A 20,677-nucleotide genomic window follows, 5' to 3' on the forward strand; every position below is an offset into this window, starting at 1 on the left:
GTGGGTTTAAACAGGTTGAGCCTCAGGTGTGTGTGTGAAGGAGGACAGAGAGGTAACCTGAGCAGCTCAGTGTATGAGGAATGTCTTTGACCTCTGACCTCCTGAGAGCTCCACCTGCTGGCTGCTCTGCAGCATTACCATGTATTTAATTTTTGTTGTTTATGCCTTTGTATATGTACAGCACTCTGTGAACCCTGGTTTTATGTTAAAGTCCTTTATAAATAAAGCTGGTGTGGTAGTTTCAGCTGTAACCATTGTACAGGTTTCTACTGGGAGCACTGGTGTGGATGTGACCGTGCAGATGAACTCCATCGAGCACTGACAGCAGTCTGTTAGCATCAGGCAACAATAGGCAGGTGGTCAAACAGGTAAAACAAACATGCATGAGCTATTTCATCAGAAACAACACAACAACCATTAAACTGCAAATATGTACGTTAGCTTAAACAGCCGACAAATGACTGCAGTGTAGTAGAGAATACAACTACACGGTATTATTAGCAGTGAAATTACACAGACTGCTTTCCAGCGCACACGTGACGTCCACCTGTGTCGTTGACCCAGGGTTTTTGAGTTTATTATATTATTTATAATTTCTAGTCTTTGGGTTTTTGTTAGAGTCATGTCTTATGGTTTGTCTCTGTGTAATCCTTAGTTGCTGTCTCCCCTGTCTGCTATATCCCCGTGTCCAGTCAGTGTCAGTGTCTGCCCTGGTCCCACCTCTGTTCCCTCTGTTGTAGTGCCTGAATGTGAGTCTGTGTCTTTGTTCAGTCTGTGTTATGTGTTTCCTGTTTTACTTTGAAGGTCTCTGTCTTATCTCAGTGTGTTCAGGTTACGCTTCCTTGTCTCGTCAGTCCTGATTTCTCCCAGCTGTGCCCTCCTTCTGTGTCTCATTCCCCTTGTTACTTCCCAGCGTATTTAAACCCTGTGTTTCTCTGAGTCAGTGTCGCGTCGTCCCTCATGCTGTGTGGATCGCTCTGTGTCTCACTGTGAGTTTTGTTTATGAGTTCCCAGTTTAGTTTGCTGTTTTATGACTTTCCCCTGCCAGCAAATAAAGCTGAGTTTTTTTGTGTTTAAACCTCATGCCTGAGTGTAGTGATGGCCAAATGAAGCTTTCCGAAGCACTGAAGCTTGTATTGAAAAACGGTTCATTACTCGAAGCTTTTCAACACAGTCCTCTCTGGTGACATCTGGTGGCGAATATTTTGAAGAGCAGCTTGAATCTGCAAAATAAAACGGACTGCTCAATCATCACTGCTCACTCAAGAGTGGAGTTCTCTCTGATATTGGGCCACCGTTCCGTTGCTTTGAACATGTAATTGGTTTTGTTTTCTCGATTGGGGGGCTGAAAAAAATGTAATGCGTATTTGCGTAATACATTTTGATCAATAAACTTTCCCTATTTAAACATGCACTATGGTGGCCTTTCTTTGCTCATAACTCCTTTATGTTGGTAAATACAATAAGTGAGCAATATATACAATATACATATGATAACGCACAGCACATTATGGAGTATGCCCCTGCTGTCCTGCCTCCATCTACTTGTCATTTAATCACTGGACAGCTGGACAGGTTCATACAAAATATTAGATAAGGCCAATTGTCCTATACATATTTTTGACCTAGGGGTGGGATTGATTGTGAACTGGAAAGGGAAAATGCTTAGGGGGCTGAGTACGGCTGCATCATCACTGATTTGTAGAATCATTTTGATTCGATACAGGATCCGATTCAATTTGATTGGAATCTGGAAAGTTTTGCCTCAGTCGGAAATATTACAATTCTGGTCATTTAACAGTATATATCCATAATTTCGTATCTATTAAAAGAAAGCTGACACACGTGAGACTTAATTAGAGATGTAAACAGAGAGTTATGAAACCTGCAGCTGCAGAAGCCAGCGAAAAAAAAAGAGGCAAACACAGCGCGGACCCGACGACACACCAAAATCTGACTCTGACGCGTCGGGTCCGCGCTCTGTGTTCACGTTTGTATGCAGAATCCGTAAACCTGCTCCCAGTTACTGTTTTAGCTGCATGGTGTTTGACGACATGTTGTGAGGTTTAACCTGAGATGCTGGCGTTTCAGGCATAATAACGTTAATTTACAAATCGACACGGGATTGTAATGAATCAATATCACTTTATTCAATTTAGCATGGATTGTAATCAGAAAGGCGATAATCAAAACCCACCCCTAATCAAGAACTTGCAAAGTAAGAACATGATCTATGTAAGGTAGCCTTTTTGTTATTTACAGTTAAAAAGAGGATTAGTGTTACTGTGCGCTGGCTGAGTCTGTTTCTTTTCTTAGAAATAGTTTCTCCTGCTCTGGAGAAAATCCACTTGCATGGAACAGAAGAGGCTGTGGAGTGCAGGAACCACACTGCAAGCTGGTAGATATGCAGGTATTCCTGGGTCCTGCAGACTATCACCTAAAAACAATAAACAAAATGATTTTCTAAACTGTAGCAATGTAATGTACGTATAGTGTCAAATACATTGTTGTAGTCTTCATTAGCTTTAATTCACATGGAAGTGTTCCTAAAGTCATATGCTGTAATGATATTTACATTATGAAAACATGATTTTGGACATTTCAGGTTTTTCACTTCGGCAGATAAAATGAATTGAGCAAAATCAACTCAAAATATTCCCACACGCCAGAACGTCCTCTCTTCCTCGCTGGCTCCATATCTGTCAGTGGAATGATCACCTCTTCGCTCTCTGTCACCATCAACACACTCCACGAATCCCGTGGATGATTCACTTCCTTATATCTGTTTGAATCAGGTACCGAAGCAGTTACGTGCGTAATGAAGCTTCGGACGTCACTGGTCACGTGACTTTTGCCAAACGAAGCAAGCCTCGACACAGTGCTTCTGAACCAGTGTGTTGTTTTTTTCGACACACGCTCCGGAGCGTCAGCTTCAAGCGGGCCATCACTACCTGAGTGCCTGCATTTTGGGTCCAACTCCTGCCTGCCACACAGCGACTCATGACACAACCTTCCCACTACAGTCAAACATACATCGTCACACAAATCAACACCTGCTAAGTTATTAACTTCAGCCAGCAGAAGCAGCAAAGTTATAACTTCGGGGCAACACAGTGGCTCAAGAGTTCGTCTTGTAATCGGAAGGTTGCCGGTTCGAGCCTGGCTTGAACAGTCATTGTGTCCTTGGGCAAGACACTTCACCCGTTGCTTACTGGTGATGGTCAGAGGGCCCGGTGGCGCCGGTGTCCGGCAGCCTCGCCTCTGTCAGTGCGCCCCAGGGTGGCTGTGGCTACAATGTAGCTGCCATCACCAGTGTGTGGATGACTGGATGTGTAAAGCGACGAGTAAAGCGCTATACAGATACAGGCCATTTACCATTCATTGCTTTGTTTCACACAGGAGGCAGAATTATACCTGAGAGTGCAGTACTTCTGATCGAGGCCTTGTTTTGTATAGATGCATCTATAATTGTTACTCCTGCACAGCTGCTGTGGAGCACCATAACTTTGTTCTACGTGTCCAGTGACAAGAAAGGGCTGTTCTATTCTATTCTAGCCAACTGTTGTTTGTAACCGGTGACCTTTGACCCCATATATTAAACCACACCCATCATCTTTAAATACTCACTGTGGATTTACTACTGTACCTGAAATGCTGCAGTCGACGCTCCCTGATGGCAACATCCTCTTTCAGACATGCTCTCAGGAAGTTTCAGATGTTCACCAAGTGCTGAAGAACAGGTGAGTGACCTGACAGGTAAGAGGAGGAGGAGGAGGAGGAGGATAACCTTCACAATGAAAGACTGAGGCTTGACAGTTTCACGTATTTAATGTTGAGGTGTCGTTTACAGCAGAAACACACACAATGTCCTGTCACAGCAGGACATTTACCGAGTCGGATTTAATCTGGGGTCGACTTCAAACTTCCTGATTAAACCTGAACTTCAAACATAAAAATCACCGGTATTTATTCAGGTTCCATACATACAGCAAAAACAATGTCCAGATTAAACTAACAGAGACCAGGTTAAACTAAAGGAGTCCAGATTAAACTAACAGAGACCAGGTTAAACTAAAGGAGTCCAGGTTAAACTAACAGAGTCCAGATTAAACTAACAGAGACCAGATTAAACTAACAGAGTCCAGATTAAACTAAAGGAGTCCAGGTTAAACTAAAGGAGTCCAGATTAAACTAACAGAGACCAGATTAAACTAAAGGAGTCCAGGTTAACCTAACAGAGACCAGATTAAACTAAAGGAGTCCAGGTTAAACTAACAGAGTCCAGATTAAACTAACAGAGTCCAGATTAACCTAACAGAGACCAGATTAAACTAAAGGAGTCCAGGTTAAACTAACAGAGTCCAGATTAAACTAAAGGAGTCCAGGTTAAACTAACAGAGTCCAGGTTAAACTAAAGGAGTCCAGATTAACCTAACAGAGACCAGATTAAACTAAAGGAGTCCAGGTTAAACTAACAGAGTCCAGGTTAAACTAAAGGAGTCCAGATTAACCTAACAGAGACCAGATTAAACTAAAGGAGTCCAGGTTAAACTAACAGAGTCCAGATTAAACTAACAGAGTCCAGATTAACCTAACAGAGACCAGATTAAACTAAAGGAGTCCAGGTTAAACTAACAGAGTCCAGATTAACCTAACAGAGACCAGATTAAACTAACAGAGTCCAGATTAACCTAACAGAGACCAGATTAAACTAACAGAGACCAGATTAACCTAACAGAGACCAGATTAAACTAACAGAGACCAGATTAACCTAACAGCGTCTGGACTAACCCAATAAATTCCAGATTAGAGTGAAGATTGGAGGTGGTGATATAATATGTAACATTTTGTTGTCAGAACACACTGAAGTGTAGTGTGAATCTTACAGAGCACACTCAGCTTGTTCACACTGATATAAAGTGAATCTATGCAAACACTGACACAAGACATGAACAATTAGGGATTAACAACACTCAACCCAGAACATTATTCTGACTGTAATCTGGTAACGTCCGAGTATAATCTGGTGCAGGACTATGACCTGGTAATACTATCAGCAGTGCAGAGCTTGCAGACAGGACTTGGGGCACAAAGACTAAATAATCTGTACATCCGGCTCGCTGCTAATCCAGTCGTCTCAGTGGAAGACGGTCTGTCTCCAGCGTTTGTCGGGCGTGAACGGCCACAGACAGTCGATAATGGCGGAGGTGAAAGGTCGCGGTTCCACGCTCAGGTTCAGCAGCTCCAGACGACAACAGTTTAACTGACTGTTGATTGGACGAAGAGCCGACGCCGCCGGCTGCTCGGTCAGCTGCAAGAACACAGACAGGGTCGGGACCACAGGTGATACAGTTTGTTTATAATGAGTGCAAAGTCCTGCTGATTATGAAAAGATTCAAAACGAGCCGCGCACCACGAAGCAGCTAACCTCAGGTTAACTCTGGCTTTCTGGACTACAAAGGTGGATCACTCTTACTGGGGTAAATCGCCATGGTAACCTATGCTATGAGCCAAACCTGCTCTGAAGATTAGAGATTATCAGGTATGACATCAACACCTATAGACCAATCAGATCCTCAGAAAACAGCATCGCCATTCCTGAAGCCCCTCAGAGCTCTGTGGGGAAAGGGGCGGGGTCTGTGTTTCCCCGATGAGCAGTAATGACAATAATAATAATAACCATAATAATATCAATAAAACTTTATCAGCTTTATTGCTCTATAAGCATCAGTGGAACACCTGCGCTGTACCTGCTGACCTCAGATCAGATTCGTGGACCGAGCCGATGTCTGAATCCTGTCTGTAAATGTGATCTTTACAAACAGCTGAGAGAATAAACTGAAATGGTCAGGAGGTCAGAGAGTAAACTTTTCTCTGATTGGCCACTTTCAGGACGATGTCCTGGAAACCGTGAAGGAAGCGCAGCTGCCGCTCCAGCAGCTCAGACTGAACCATGATGTGTTCACGTGCTGATGCGCCGCTGCTGTCTGTCGCTCTGCTGCAAACACTCAGCAGGTGACACTCACAGGGATCGTTATCTGTGCCAAGCTGATTGATAATCGGCCAATCGGCATCATGTCGGGGTGAACCCAGATAACAGATCGACACCTCAGGTGTGCAGGCCCTCAGGTCATAACTTTACATCCTTGCGCAGGCAGGCGGGTTAAACTGGCTTTAACCAGTTTAACCTTAACGCCCACTCACATCCTGGGCCATCTGATCTCAGGAACTCGCATGATAAGGTGGGGCCAGGTTTCACAATGAACACACCCGAAACTCTGGCTGATTGGGACCCACACCCAGTTTCACACCTTGGCTCAGGCGATTAGAGGATCATCAGGGGTCCTTTTGTCCCTCTGTGGGGGGAAACTCCCACTAGGTTTATATCTGGGACTCTCCACCATTTGACCTTAGAACTGAAGAAGCTTCTCGGATGAGAGGTGAAACGTCTTCAAGTAACTTAAAGAAGTCCAGACGCTTTTCTTTTCAAGCTCCTTTGACTACGATGACCTGGATGACTGAGAACCTTCACAGACATAAACTGGCTTTACTTCATCTCCATTTAAGGCAGATGACCAATCAGAGCCCTGGCTGCTGTTCGTGGTCAGCTGGTTGTTGCACTGCTACGACCTCGAGAACATTAAACTCTGGTGACAAGCTGTAGAGCTGTGGTTGGGCTAAAACATACTGAGCGACAGAAAAACACGTCACTGCTTTACAGCCTGAGCTGTGTCAGGTACGAGGCGGCTCAGGTGTGGGACCACTTACAGGTACGAGGCGGCTCAGGTGTGGGACCACTTACAGGTACGAGGCGGCTCAGGTGTGGGACCACTTACAGGTACGAGGCGGCTCAGGTGTGGGACCACTTACAGGTACGAGGCGGCTCAGGTGTGGGACCACTTACAGGTACGAGGCGGCTCAGGTGTGGGACCACTTACAGGTATGAGGCGGCTCAGGTGTGGGACCACTTACAGGTATGAGGCGGCTCAGGTGTGGGACCACTTACAGGTACGAAGCAGCTCAGGTGTGGGACCACTTACAGGTACGAGGCGGCTCAGGTGTGGGACCACTTACAGGTATGAGGCGGCTCAGGTGTGGGACCACTTACAGGTACGAAGCGGCTCAGGTGTGGGACCACTTACAGGTACGAGGCGGCTCAGGTGTGGGACCACTTACAGGTATGAGGTGGCCGGACGGCAGGTTGAAAGCCTGAGCGATGGCGACCGCCATTTCATATTTAGTCATCTGCTCTTTCCCAGAGAAGTGAAAGATTCCTCTGATGGACGGGTCCTGACGGAAAAGCAGACGGCGGTGAGACGGGCAGAGCGAAGTCCACCTGATGCTCACCTGTCTCTCTGACGCTCACCTGTCGTGCTCTCTCAGACAGCTTCCTGCAGACGGCAGCGACGTCTCGGGCGTCAGTGGGGAATCTCTGCAAGACGTGATCCAGCGTGCAGCTCTCCTCTGACGCCTCCTGAACCTTCAGGTACAACGACGTCACCACGCTCTCCGTCACCGACTCCACCTCCCCAAACAGAACGGGCACCCGCAGTACCACCGCACCTGGCAGGGTCACAGGTCAAACAGGTGACTGAGGGGCAGGCGAGAGACAGAAGACTCAGACAGGTGACTGAGACGTACCTGGACAGTGGCGCAGCGTCTCCCTCTCCCCCTCCAGTTTGCTCCGCCCATAAACGTTGAGCGGGTTTGGACTGTCGTCCTCACCGTACGGAGGATTCCTGCCGTCAAACACGTAGTCGGTGCTGATGTAGAGGAAGAGCGCCCCGCAGGTGGCTGCAGACACAGACGTTACCTGTTACGGAGGCGCGCTCACACAGAGCTGCACTGAAATCAAGGTGCGTGATGTGTGAAGGGGCGGGGCTCTGATGCGCACTACAGGAGCTCCACCCCCAAACCTTCTCGTGCCCCCACCTGTGTCAGGCCAAAGAATATCTGGTGATGGTGTGGTGGCTCACTGACCTGCCTCCTTGGCGAGAGTGCTCGTGGCGTGCACGTTCAGATTAACAGCTGCTTCCGTGTGTCTCTCCATAACATCTGGACGCCTCTCGGCCGCACAGTGGACGATCACATCAGGCTGAAACACACATTCAAAACAACTTTATTTAGTGACCATCAGCTTTACAGTAATGACGAGAGATGGACCGATCGATATTACGTATCGGTCCGATACTGACCTAAATCACTGGATCGGATATCAGAGAGAAATAAAAAATGTAATCCGATCCATTAAACATCAAAAAAGCACCTTACCAAACCTGCGACACGGCGTAACTCGGCTCATAACCGTAGCACGTCGGAGGAGTGCGGTCACGTGATAGAGCGGCTGTGAGTATTTGTAGCCTCGCTAGCAATCCGGCATTTCATCTCCGAGGAAGTTTTCCCAGAGAGAAGTGAAGCAAGTGTGTAAGTTCGTCTCTGAATGTTTGTAAAGCGTTCCAGCGTTAAGCTTAACAACCGATATGGAGCGACTGCCTCTCTCTCTCTCTCTCCTGCTGCTGCTTCAATGTGAAACTGATCAATGATCAGCTGATCGGCTTTTCTGTCGCGAGTCTTGTTTGTTTGTTTGTTTTTGGCCCACTTTGCGCCAGAAAGAGGAAACCAGCGGCTGAACAACAGCAGCGCGTTTAAGCTCGATCAGCTGTTGTTAGAATTTATTTAATATTACTTTCTACTCGAGGATCTTTTTCTACAGCTGACGTAACTGTGCAGGGGCGGATCTAGCAAAGTTTAGCCAGGGGGCCGATAGGGCATTAACAGGGAAAAGGGGGCACAAAGACATACTTTTCTTTCTTATTCTCATTTAAAATGTCGAGCTTTTAATAAATAATTATCTGACACCCAAAGTTTTAATTTGATGTAAAATAAATAGAAGTCCATTACTGTATATAGTAACTATTAAGTCTAATATACCCTAGTAAGCTATAGTACTTTTTCCTTTGGGAAGGTACCATCTGTGCAGTCTGCAGTTCTGCTGAAGAAAGATGTTGAATCTATTTAATTATTGTGGAAGAATAATTGATTTCTGTGCATTTTTTTCACACTGCATCAAATTAAAGTTGATTACATCGATTAAGCATCATGAGGTGGAGGGTGGGGGGTGGTTCCCTATTTTTTGGGGGTTTTTTGCTGGGAGTTTGCAGCCCTACTAGTTAGGCTGCTTACTCTTTAAAATACCAGAATAGGGAGGATGGAGCAGGTTTAAGTTTATTAGATTGATCAGTTTTGCTGATCTATGACATATTTTGGGTGCAGTGTGTTTTTTTACACACAGGTGTAACAGAATAGCTTCAGTGTTTTTTAACTTGAGTTTGAACTTATACAAAATGCAGCAAGATATTAAAAAAACTATTTTATTGATTAAAACACATCGGATTCATATCGGTATCGGACATAAGAAAGTGGTATCGTGCCGTCTCTAGTGATGCCAGAACATACCATTACCAGAACATACCATTACAAACAACCTGAACCCTGTCAGCTGACTCACAGGTGAGTCGTGTCCGTCCTTCAGCAGCTGCACCTGCTCGCTCACAGCCTCTGACCAACTATAAACCCGATCAGTATCCTGGTAACCGCTCGGCTCGCTGCCTGTACGAGACGGTCTGTTCCCTGCGCCCGTGGGTCGGGGAACAGGTCCTGAGTGTTGTCTGTGCTCAGCTCAGAGTACCCGCCCCTGGAGTCCCCGGGTGCAGCGCTCCCACGCTGATGTGGGCAAAGATGGGGGAGGGTCCCCCAGTGGGACGATCATTTACCCACTACTGACCCTGTGACTCATAACGCGAGCCAAGGTGTGAAGAAGGTGTAGGTCATTGTGAGACCTAGCCCCACCCTATCATGTGACTTGCTGAGGTCATATGACCAGGATGTGAGTGGGCGTTAAGGCGTCTGGGAAGGATGTCAGACTGGACTACAGATGGCGGACAGTGTCATAAGCCCCGCCCTCTGTCCAAAGAGGGTTGTTCACAGTGGAGATAGATGCTTCTTTCACTCCTCTGTCTTCTCTGTCCAACATGTGCACATTGGGATCCTTAAAGAGTGAACTTTGACCTTTAGATGCAGATGTACAGCTGAGTCCCGTGGAGAGCACAGAGTGAGGGTTGGGGATGTTACCATCCCACAGACACAGTGTCCAGGGAAGCAGAGGAACATGTGAGTGGTTATCCCAGCTGGACCTGGGACTCCCCGACACACTGAGCGTTTATATCCTACCACACAGAGAGAGTTTGGACCTCACCAGGATGTCCAGCTAAATGTTGTCATTTGTCAAACATGCAGTAAAACTACTGCAGCCAAAGGCAGAAGTACTTCCAGTTTATTCCACCAGCTGATAATCATCCAGTGTAAGGTGAAGAGTGTTTTAAACTCAGTGTGTGAACGTCTCCACACACACCAAAGGACACGTTAGGGCTGTGCGATATGACCACAATCTCATCTCCCGATATCAGACATCTATCGCCCCGGTAACGATATAAATCACAAAAATGTAACGTTTCTGTAAATTCTGTGAATCTCGGGCAGCTCGACCTGTGTGAAGTGTTTCCTGCTGGGCGTCGTGTAGCTGGAGTCGAGTGTTGTAACGATGTATGAAACGATACATTTTAGACATCAGTTGTAACGGCACCGTTTTCTTTGTGAGTATTTATTACACGGCGTGCTGCGGGGAAAAGCCTGCTCTAACGTTTGAGTCTAAGGTTTATCTTTTAGCACCTGGCGGCTCTTTTTTTACTTCTCATCCGTAAATAATCTGCATCTTTCACGTGATTCAGTTTATTTTGAAAAGTCTCAACAGGATCTTGAGCTTTATTGTGAAAGGTTTATGTGGAACATAAACAAGCGGACACGCGATGCTGTTACTGTCGTTGTTGCTAACGACAACGCATAAAAACAGGCACTTGTCCATCTGTAGTGTGGTTATATTACATATAAGAGAAAGAGAGAACTTAAACGAATATAGCCACTACAGTGACATCAGAACCATGAAAAATATTGCTGTAAACAGTTTATTTTGCGACACCACGAAACAAACGATAGCGTGATAGGAAACAATAGACGTTTTTATATCGTCATCCGATATATATGGTTATATCGAACAGCCCTAGGACACGTCACTGTCCTCCGTCACCGATTCTCTGCATAATTTTATGGACAGATTTCTGGGTGTAGCTGCCGGTGTCAGGACTAAAGTCTCTGCTTCTCACAGTCGATGTGGTTCTGCTGGCTCCAACTCACAGTTTCACAGCACAGTGTGAACGAGAGTCAGCACCTCCAAGTCTGAGGCCACGGACCCACTCTGAACGCCCACTCTGAGCGCCCACTCTGAGCGCCCACTCTGAGCGCCCACTCTGAGCGCCCACTCTGGGTCAGGGACGAGCTACTAGGTGGAGGGGTTTAAGTATGTTGAGGCGTTGATCACAAGCGAGGGGAGATCGCCAGACGGATTGCCGCTGCAGTGATGCGAGCACTATCCCGGACCGTCGTGGTTAAGAGAGAGTGTGAAACCGCTCAATCTACGTCCCTACCCTCAGCTATGGTGATGAGGCGTGGGCGGGGACCGAAAGAACGCGATTGCAGATACAAGCGGCAGAAATGAGCTTCCTTATGGGCTCAAACTGGGCTCAGACATATTCTGTAAATCAAATGAGTCGCTGTGAACTGAGATTGTATCTTGTAAATCTTGTAAACCAAAATATCTGAAAATGTTACGCTTGTGCATCTACAGATGAGAATCTGTGTGTTTTTAAAAACATTTACAGAGGTTACAAATAGTTTTTGTTAAGGTCTTCTAACAGATACAAAGCACAAAACTACGGTGAAACTGCGCTCAGCTTCCTGGCTGTGTGCGTTGCAAGTGACCAGTACGACTTCTGACCCAGTTTTTTTTCTTTCAGCTGACTGGATTGTTACATTTGTGACCAATCAGAGAACAGATGGTTTCAATGTCGGTGGGGTGCTTTACCGAGCTTCAGGTCCTGGGAGGGTGATGCAGTTTTAAGCTGGAGGATCTCTATATGAATGTCCCATAGGGCTCCCCGGGAGCTGCCGGAAGGATAAAGTTGTGCTATACCAGAAACACCATCATCCTTCAGAAGGATAGGCGTGACCAAAAAGCACCACACGCCCCTAGCTGGTCGCATGCACATTCGCACCTCGAAGCGTGTCCAAAGCAAACTGGTCGCACTTTAAAATACTCAATTTTGACGCGTGTGAAGCGGAAATGTGGGAGGAAGTAGTGCCAGACGGTATGTTTGCAAGACGGCAGCTGTCGAGCGTTTGAAGAGAGCAGAGCAGTGGCGAAAAGGACGCTTTACACATCAGTCACTACAGCGACTTGACGCTGGAGTTCAGATTTTTCCAACTCGAGTGGGAGACACGATTAGCGCGAATGCACAACATGCAACACACAAACTGCAGCGCACATTTTACCTCACGCTTCCAACGCATCAGTCGCACTACTTGGTTGCGCGAATCAGGCAGAAAAGCGCTTTCGTGACGCAAATCTGCTTCTGAAGTTTCGCGGGACCCCCAGTCGCGCTTCATCGCGCTCCTCTTTACACGTAAACCTGAAGCTCCGGTCGCGTCTATCGCGTTCGGTGTGAACGCACCCTTAGAGACAGGGTGAGGAGTTCAGCCATCCTGGCGGGGAGCCGGCTGAGGAGTTCCTACATGTCCCACTCAGAGGAGGCCCGGGGCAGACCCAGGACACGCCGGAGGAGGTGGTGGAGGGGACGGAGGTGTGGGCTTCTCTGCTGAGGCTGCTGCCCCCGCGACCCGGCCCAGCAGAACAACATGGATGGATCCACTCCTGTATCTGTTTGCCCAAGCACCTGAGAAGGGGTGTGGCCCCACCTCGCCGTCCCCCCAGCAGCAGCAGCCAGGTGCTTGTTCTCCCCGACTCCACCAGGTGAGCTCTCAGAGTGATGAGCTCTGATACTTGGTGAGCTCGCATGTGGAGCTGGTTTCCATGGTGACCGTGAAGGTCAAACACACAGGTGATGAGGGACCCCCTCTGTCACCGTGTCACATTCGACAGGTGACTCGATCCATCTGTGGGGGCGGGGTTAATGCTCAGGAAAGTCTCCTAGGTGGACTCTGACCTAGAGGCTCTTGTGAGGTCACTAATAAGGTCAACGAACCACATGGAGTCGGAGTACTGTTGTCGAAGTACTCTGTACGAATACACAGCTTGGATGCAGTACCTTGTATTCGTGCAGCAGTCCTCTGACGGCGTCCTCGTCTGTGAGGTCACAGCGCAGAAGGCGGAGCCTGGCTCTCCTGTATCCCGTCCCAGTGACGGTCCATCCGGCACTGTGAAACTCTCGGCACACCGCTCGCCCCAGGAGGCCTGTTGCCCCGGTAACCAGGACGCGTGGCGCCCCCACCAGCAACTCCTCCTGAGTACATAAGAGTACACACATCAGTACTGCAGTTAGTATTACAGAGGACTATAGTTAGTACTATAGAAAGACAGTACTGTACTTAGTACTACACACAATACTACAAGTTGTACCAGAGTCAGTAATACAGACAGTACTACAGACTAGGGCGGGGTGATGTATCGCGGGTTTTCCACGTACGATGGTTAACGTGGCTTTATCGTAACCATAGAGTATGGGTTACCATGGCAACAATAATCTGTCTGCATGCAATTGAGAGTTTTTCTCTCCCACACTCTGTGAATGCGTCACTGACCCCCCTCCCAAGCTGAAACTGTGCAGCTGATGGTTCAAACATTTAAATTCTTTCTGACTTCCTGTATCAAAGTAGAACAAACACAGAGGTGGACCAACGTTAGAACGTGTGGCGATACAGATCACGTCTCTGATGTCGCTCCAAAACATGGTCATATTAGATTTCCTCATGTCGCCCAGCCCTACTGACAGGGTGAGGCTGCTGTGGCCAGTCGGGGGGTGTAGCCGCCACTGGTGGTGTAGCCTCAAAACAGGTGAAGAGGTTTGGCTCTTCTGCCGGTGTGTCGTCACCCTCAGCAGCTCTGAGTCTTCTGATCGGGGACATGTTGGACACCTTAGCACACCTGCCTGCTGCTGCTGCTCAGGTTGGCTGAGCCGTGCTGTAAAGAGAAGAGGGCAGAGGAACACCACGCTACCAAGTGTCCAAGGGCTGAATTAGCATTAGCATCCGGTGGAATGTAAGGGTAAGGGTTAGCCATCCTGCATACGGTGAACACACAGGAGGTAGATGGGCCTGCGTCTGACCGTCGTACACGTGAGGTCTGGGGAGCAGTGACTGTCTACAGCTGTTATCACGCACATACAGTTGGCACGGTAACACTTCCACGTTACCTGAGGCCAACACGAGACCAGCAACAAGCACGCCAAGCAAGAGCTACCAAATGAAACCGCTGAGATGGACTTGTTACATTTTAATAATAAGAGAACATCTTTGGTAAGAACATGGTTGTGTGTCTGGACTCTAACTGCAGGGTGTGGCACAGGTCAGCACTTGTGACATCACTCATGACATCACTCGTGATTACAGACTTAGTTTTACACTTTTATCCCCTCGTTTGGGAACATCAGTACTACAGACTGCACTACAGTTAGGAGAGTACTGCAGTTAGTACTTCATACCGTAGTACAGTGAGTATTACAGTACTATAGGGAGTACTACAGTCGGGTATAAACATACCTCTGCCAGTATACCAGAGTGACACACCTGAGCAGACCCCTCCCCCTGCACGCGCAGACCCAGATCAGTTCCTTTAATCAGTATGTTTATTTTATAAATAAAGTTTTACTGCAGTATTTAAGTAGTATTTGAATTCTGGGAGCCTTTAGCAGTTAGCATTTAGCTGCTGACAGGTGAGCTTTACCTGAACAAGCTGCACGCGCCCCGGACTGAACAGAATCCTTAGTTCTGCGCCTGCGCAGCTCATCTCTGATTGAATATGTGCACTGGATCAGTTATTGATCAGGTACCTATCACTCGGAGCCTCGCGGATTTTCTGATGCGCACTTTCTGTCTCGGTCACTTCCGGACTGATCAGCTGTTTGCCGTAAAGCAGCTGTCGCGCTGCCACTAGCGGTTAGCATACAGGCTAACAGGCTTTTCTTTAGCTTCGGTGACCCAAGTCAGAGTCCTGATCCTCGCCAACGGGTCGGAACCGTCCCGGGAGCGGCTCTAACGGCGTCAGCATCACAGCTGAGCGAGAAAGACTCAAAGGCAGAGCTCACCTGCGAGCACGCGGACCCAGAACCGGGCATCGGACAGACCGGACCAGCACGGACCGAACCAGCACGGACCGAACCACGGACCAACGAAACCCACACAAGGATCAGGAAACTCCCCGGAGTCACAGCCCGGTGCTGCTCCGCTGCTTCTTCTTCTTTGTGAGCGGCTCACACAAACGTCGATTTGTGGCTCTACCACCGCCACGCGGTGCGGAGTGTGACCGAAATCAGACTCGGGGTCAGGCTCTGACGAGAGCTCTTGAATTGTTAATTAAACCAGTTTGTTTCTAAGTGAACAGATTCAGGTTTGACTGCTTTCATGGCCGGCGGGGGCAGACCGATCCCCGGCCTGCAGCCACGTCGTTCCTACTGACAGAACGACGAGTAAAAATCTCATTAATCATCAAAATCTGCACGGATATAGGTCCTTTTAACCTGATTAGCATAAACATATTTCAGTAAAATAATTCTAATTAGGGGAAGTGCCACTGCTTTCATCAGCCTGTTCTAAACTGTAGGATCACAGTGGAGACCAGAGTCTGCACAGTGTAACACACCATCAAAGGATTCATGAACTGCACAAAAGCCTTTGGAGAACAGTCTTCACATGCACAGGTTCACTCTGCTGTGTGGGTTGTTGTGTGACCCCCCGGGTCAGAGCCGGTGCACAGAGCTGCAGCCTCGTCTGTCACTCACCTCCTGAAATAGAAACCTGCAGCCCGACACCGCCCCGCTCTCTCTGTTTATCTCTCGCTCTCTCTGCAGCCTGTCAGCAACACTCCCACAGGTGCTGTGGGTCGCCCCACACTGAGCTGGTGTTCACATCAAACTCACCCGCTGCTCCAAAACTTTCTCTCAGCCACATTTCTGAGTCTGAAAACTTTGAAAATTTCATTTAATTGGATTTAAACTGAGAGCCTGAACACTGCTCCTGGACCAGGAACACACCCTTCGGCTTTAACCCGAGCCAGGACCAGGACCAGAACCAGGACTAGGCTCTCCCGGAGAAGTCCGAACTAAGTTTGACCTTGAATGTTTGACAGCAGGACATGATCCTGATTCTGGTCCCGGTGCTGTCGGTAGTTTAACGCTAAGCTGATTTCAGGTAAGGACATGCTAACACTCACTTATTGGGTTATTATTCATGACTGAACCTGATTTCTTCCTCTAAATATTTGGCACTTGTTCCAGCTGTAAGTGTAAAACAGTTTTCAGCTGTAAAATTTAAATCATTGATGTTTCAGCTTCATCATTCAGGTAAACGCGCGCATCATCAGTGCAGAGCTTCACTCTGCTTCTCTCTGCATGTTTAAATCAGATAAATGATGATCAGCATACAGCATCACAGGTTACATTTTAAAGCCACGTTTCCATTTTACCTGCAGTTATTGCTCAGATCTGCCAGTTTCAGTAAGGTTCTTGATCCCTCTTTACGTTATACTTCATACGTCATACTCTTATCCTTAATGATAAGAAAACCGAAATTATGATTTTTGGTAGTAATGCCCTTCGTGCCAAACTTCGGGATGCCTTTGGTTTTCTCACTAGTTCTTTCTCTGACACTGTTAGGAATCTGGGTGTCTTATTTGACAGCTCATTTAAACTTGATAAACAAGTGTCTGCTGTTGTCAGATCCAGTTTTTACCAGCTTCGCCTTATTTCTAAGGCCAGGCACTATATCCCGTATAAAGACCTAGAAAAGCTCATCCACGCCTTTGTAACGTCAAGGCTAGATTACTGTAATTCACTTTACTGTGGTCTCCACTCTACCCTTTTACATAGATTACAGACAGTTCAGAATGCTGCAGCACGCATTCTAACTAAAACCAAGAAGTTTGCCCACATTACTCCTGTCCTTGCTGATCTGCACTGGTTGCCTGTCAAATATCGTATTCAATTTAAAATTTTGTTGTTTACTTTTAAAATTACCAATAACACTGCACCAAGCTATCTTAAGGAACTTTTAAACCCATATGCTCCTGCTAGGGCTTTAAGGTCATCCTCACAGTTACTGCTGGTTCAGCCCAGATCTCGACTGAAATCTAGAGGTGATCGATCGTTTGCTCTAGTTGCACCAGAGCTGTGGAACAATCTCCCGATTGGCATCCGGGCGTCTGATTCTATTCATTCTTTTAAATCACAGCTAAAAACATATCTTTTTAAACTTGCCTTTTCTCCCAGTTAAATGCTGGCTTGCTTGCAGTGACCTATTGACCTATTGTATTAAATTCTCTGCTATCTTTCCATTATTGGTGTCTTTTATCATGGTGGTACAGTCTTATCTTGCTATAACCTATGTGCTGCAGTTTACTCTTATTGGTGGCTTTTATCTGTGAACATAATTCGTTACCTTTATGTATTTGATGTTAATGTGTGAACTGTTTTATTTTTTATTGTTTTATGTAAAGCACTTTGGTATGCCCAAGGCTTTTAAATGTGCTCTATAAATAAAGATTGTTGTTGTTGTTGTTAATCGAATCACCGCAGTGTGACAGCGAGCTGATAAAGGGAAGCACTGCGTACCTGTCCCAGCCTTCCTCAGACGGCAGGTATCACGTGTTCGGCCGGCCTCTGTACGTCTGCCTGATTGTCTGAATCACCTCTGAACCCCAGCTCTGGAGGAACTATCACAGGGCAGGACGGCTTTAGTTTAATAATGACCCGAGCAGCCGGGTCCGCTTCATGGATTTAAGATTGAGGGTTTTCCCTGGATGGCGATCGTGGATCAGTAGAACTGAGTGGGATTAAATCATGGAGCACCGTGGACTCAGTGGGAAATCATCATTTCATTCAAACTGCTTCATTAATGTCTCCATGTTTGTTTGTGCGTCCTCCAGAGACACAATCATGAGCGGCCACGAGGACACAGCAAAAAGAGAAAGAGGGCGGGGCATCTTCCTCAGCGCTCACCGCTGCCCTGAAGTCGACGTGCTGCCTCATCAAACTGCTGAGGCACAAATCCTTCCACGCTGTTCTCCAGTTCCTGCAGACAAGAGCTCTGAGTTCACCTGCACAGGTGAGAGCGAGCCAGATTACCTGGACTTCTGCTCCACCCATCGCTCCGAGGTAGATGAGGAAGAGGAAGACGAAGGGAGTGTCAGCGACTGGTCGGAGGAAGATCTCTCACTCCACTTCTCTCCCTCTGTCCTCATCCAATCAGACGATGAAACGTCTGATCCAGAGAGTGGCTTTGAGTGTGTTGACATCACCATAGAGACACAGGTGAGCGATCATCATCATCAGCTGGTTAGATGAACGTACGTGTGGGGCCTAGTTTCATCTTTACCAGCAGCGTTTGTTTCCTGTCGTCCAGGTGAAAGGTCAGGATGCGGAGGGGCTAAAGATGGTGCCTAAACGGCAGATTCACCTGAAGAAGAAGAAGAAGGACGGCGAGGATGGCGCTGAACAGGTAAACACTGATAAACTACAGGTATGTCTTCTGCCAGTTTAACTGTTTGCTCACCTGTTGGTCTACCTGTCCAGGTGATACTGAAGGATGTTCCTGCTGAGGGCAGAGGAATTAACAATAATACGTCAGCTAATGAGCTGCTGTGTCCCACTACTCGATCACGGCCTGAACTGTTACTACGGCAACACAGTATGCCCACCTCCTTTCACGCCACCTCAAATACTAGCAGTGATGCTGAGAGCTACGGGGTCTACAAGGGCCTGATTGCAGGGGCTGGCCAAGGTAACAGCACGTCTACCTGTCAACAAGCTCCCTGTTTCTGTCAGTAAGGACCGCCCACCCGCCACCCTGGGGAGCACTGAAAAAATAAACTGTTATTGATCATATTCACTGGTTCAGGTTATCAGTTTGGACAAAAGCAGAGAGGGATGATCACAGGATCCTTTCCATGATGAAGAGAAACTAGTTTGTATCCACCAATCAGATCCCTGAACAGAGGGATGCATGTATTTAATCAGGAAGTGAAAGGAAGTAAACACTCCCACTCAGCTGATTTGTGTCATTAGCTAACGGCATGCTGGCTTCGGTTGGCGAACGCAGAAAGCAAAAACAGCCCCGATGCTGAAATGTTGGGACACTGTGTGAAATGCAACAACTTACAAATCTCATTAACACACATTTTATACACAAAAGAACAAAGAATAAACACTCAGCTGTGTAGACTCCAGCAGAGTGGAGATGTCTTTGTACCCGACCATGTCTGACCTGATAAGCTCTGAAATCTCTGACTGTCTCTGTTTAGTACGCCTTACTCTTCCAGCCTTTGTTGCTCCATCCCAACTTTTTTGGAACTGGGGTTGTAGTTCGCACATGAAATACGAGGGGGGGCAGGGGGGCGCTTTCTTTGCTGAGCTGTGCACTGATTACACACATCTGAATAGACTCAAGCTGATACCACGCTGGTGTGATTGCTGTGCCGTGGGTTGCCATAGCAGAGAGGCCTGAGTGTCAAATAACAGTCTCACACACTGCTACATAGTTCCCTGCAAACTGCAGAAAATCTCAGAAACTAGAACTTAGCTCGAACCCGTTGGTCCTCCAACCTAACCCTAACCTCAGAAGAAAACCTCTAAGAAAATAATTTAATATTCTGATTTTCAGTGGATAAAACTTCAATCACCGGGTAGCACAGCATGATATTGGATCACAGCCCGTCAGACTTCACGACTTCCACACTACAACTAAATGTGGTGTTTCCAGAGTGTCTGACTGTGTCTAACGAGAGCTTTCCTTTTGCATCAGTCCTTTATTTATGCAGGTAAAAGTCTCATTGAGACTACAGTCTCGTTTTCAAGTACAGACATGAAGTCATGGCCTTGAGTTAAATGATGGTAGGATATGATTTACAAGGATTTTTGCATGATTGAGATCCCTGATTCACAATAGACGCGACACGTGCTTCACTGAGGATGCAGCTCAAAGTTTGTGTTCTGCCTGTACTGCATCATTGTCGGGGTCTTCATGAGTATACATGCCCGCTCCCTGACGTTCTGCATTTCTATTGGTTGCATGAAGAAAACAGTTAATGTGCGCCGCAAGCCATGAAAACCAAAGCTTCAAATGCTGCCTCAACATGTCTGTCGAAGAGGTGCAACTCTACTACTGAGTATTATTATTATTAATACACGTCTTTGTTTTTGTTCTATTGATGATGAAAGACGAAGAATCTGAGTTTGATGAAGTTTCTGATGGTTTCAGGGCTCCTGATTGGAGGAAACTCTCAGCGTCTTCAGAAGTCGTTCTCTCTGGATGAAACCAAAACAAAGATGGCATCCTGCCTCATTAAGAACGTGCTGTCGAAAAAGATGCAGGTGGAACAGAAAAACCTGAAGAAGAACGCGGAGGTATCACCTGTCCTGCCTCTGGGTCATCAGACAGGAGGAGGCGGGGTCAGAGCTCCGGTTCACGTGGTGAGAGACGTGAGGAGTTTAGTTAAACACTCATACGGCCACTCATTCACCACATCAGCCGCGTCACAGGACAACAAGTCAACAAGCTG

At 47.1% G+C, this 20,677-nt stretch overlaps 2 protein-coding genes across 5 annotated transcripts in view; one reads left to right on the plus strand and one right to left on the minus strand.

Moving 5' to 3' along the window:
* Nucleotides 1-3,809: 3,809 nt before the first annotated feature.
* mat2b (methionine adenosyltransferase 2 non-catalytic beta subunit methionine) lies at nt 3,810-15,346 on the minus strand. Of its 4 annotated transcripts, XM_080867188.1 has the most exons (8): nt 15,213-15,344; nt 13,900-14,089; nt 13,218-13,412; nt 7,981-8,095; nt 7,642-7,794; nt 7,367-7,563; nt 7,177-7,290; nt 3,810-5,311 (listed from the first exon to the last, which is right to left on the minus strand). In XM_080867188.1, exons 2-8 carry the CDS (start codon nt 14,032-14,034, stop codon nt 5,138-5,140), a joined length of 1,083 nt encoding a protein of 360 aa, XP_080723314.1. In that variant the 5' UTR covers nt 14,035-14,089; nt 15,213-15,344; the 3' UTR covers nt 3,810-5,137. The 4 variants fall into 4 exon arrangements, with proteins under 4 accessions (XP_080723314.1, XP_080723317.1, XP_080723316.1 ...); XM_080867191.1 differs by lacking the exon at nt 13,900-14,089 and having other exon boundaries at nt 15,213-15,346; XM_080867190.1 differs by lacking the exons at nt 13,900-14,089; nt 15,213-15,344 and adding an exon at nt 14,852-15,184.
* An 829-nt stretch (nt 15,347-16,175) lies between these two features.
* LOC308387243 (uncharacterized protein) overlaps nt 16,176-20,677 on the plus strand; it is a 6,375-nt gene continuing 1,873 nt past the window's right edge. Inside the window, exons 1-5 of the mRNA XM_080867185.1 lie at nt 16,176-16,314; nt 18,047-18,431; nt 18,523-18,618; nt 18,693-18,900; nt 20,377-20,677. The exon at nt 20,377-20,677 is cut by the window's right edge and continues 1,873 nt beyond it. Of these exons, the coding sequence (XP_080723311.1) occupies nt 18,057-18,431; nt 18,523-18,618; nt 18,693-18,900; nt 20,377-20,677 (980 nt within the window). The 5' untranslated portion in view covers nt 16,176-16,314; nt 18,047-18,056. The remainder of the gene's footprint in view (nt 16,315-18,046; nt 18,432-18,522; nt 18,619-18,692; nt 18,901-20,376) is intronic.

This window comes from Rhamphochromis sp. 'chilingali' (assembly GCF_963969265.1).
Source record: "Rhamphochromis sp. 'chilingali' genome assembly, chromosome: 19".
NCBI lineage: Eukaryota > Metazoa > Chordata > Actinopteri > Cichliformes > Cichlidae > Rhamphochromis > Rhamphochromis sp. 'chilingali'.

Bases quoted from the DNA above. Each gene is read 5' to 3' on its own strand.
- mat2b (XM_080867188.1), bottom strand. From the start codon at position 14,034: ATGTCCCCGATCAGAAGACTCAGAGCTGCTGAGGGTGACGACACACCG. The intron at 13,413-13,899 runs GTCAGTAGGGCT...TTATGTACTCAG, and splicing joins GGCCACAGCAGCCTCACCCT to GAGGAGTTGCTGGTGGGGGC. The intron at 5,312-7,176 runs GTAAGTGGTCCC...GTGTTCTTGCAG, and splicing joins CGTCCGGCCACCTCATACCT to CTGACCGAGCAGCCGGCGGC.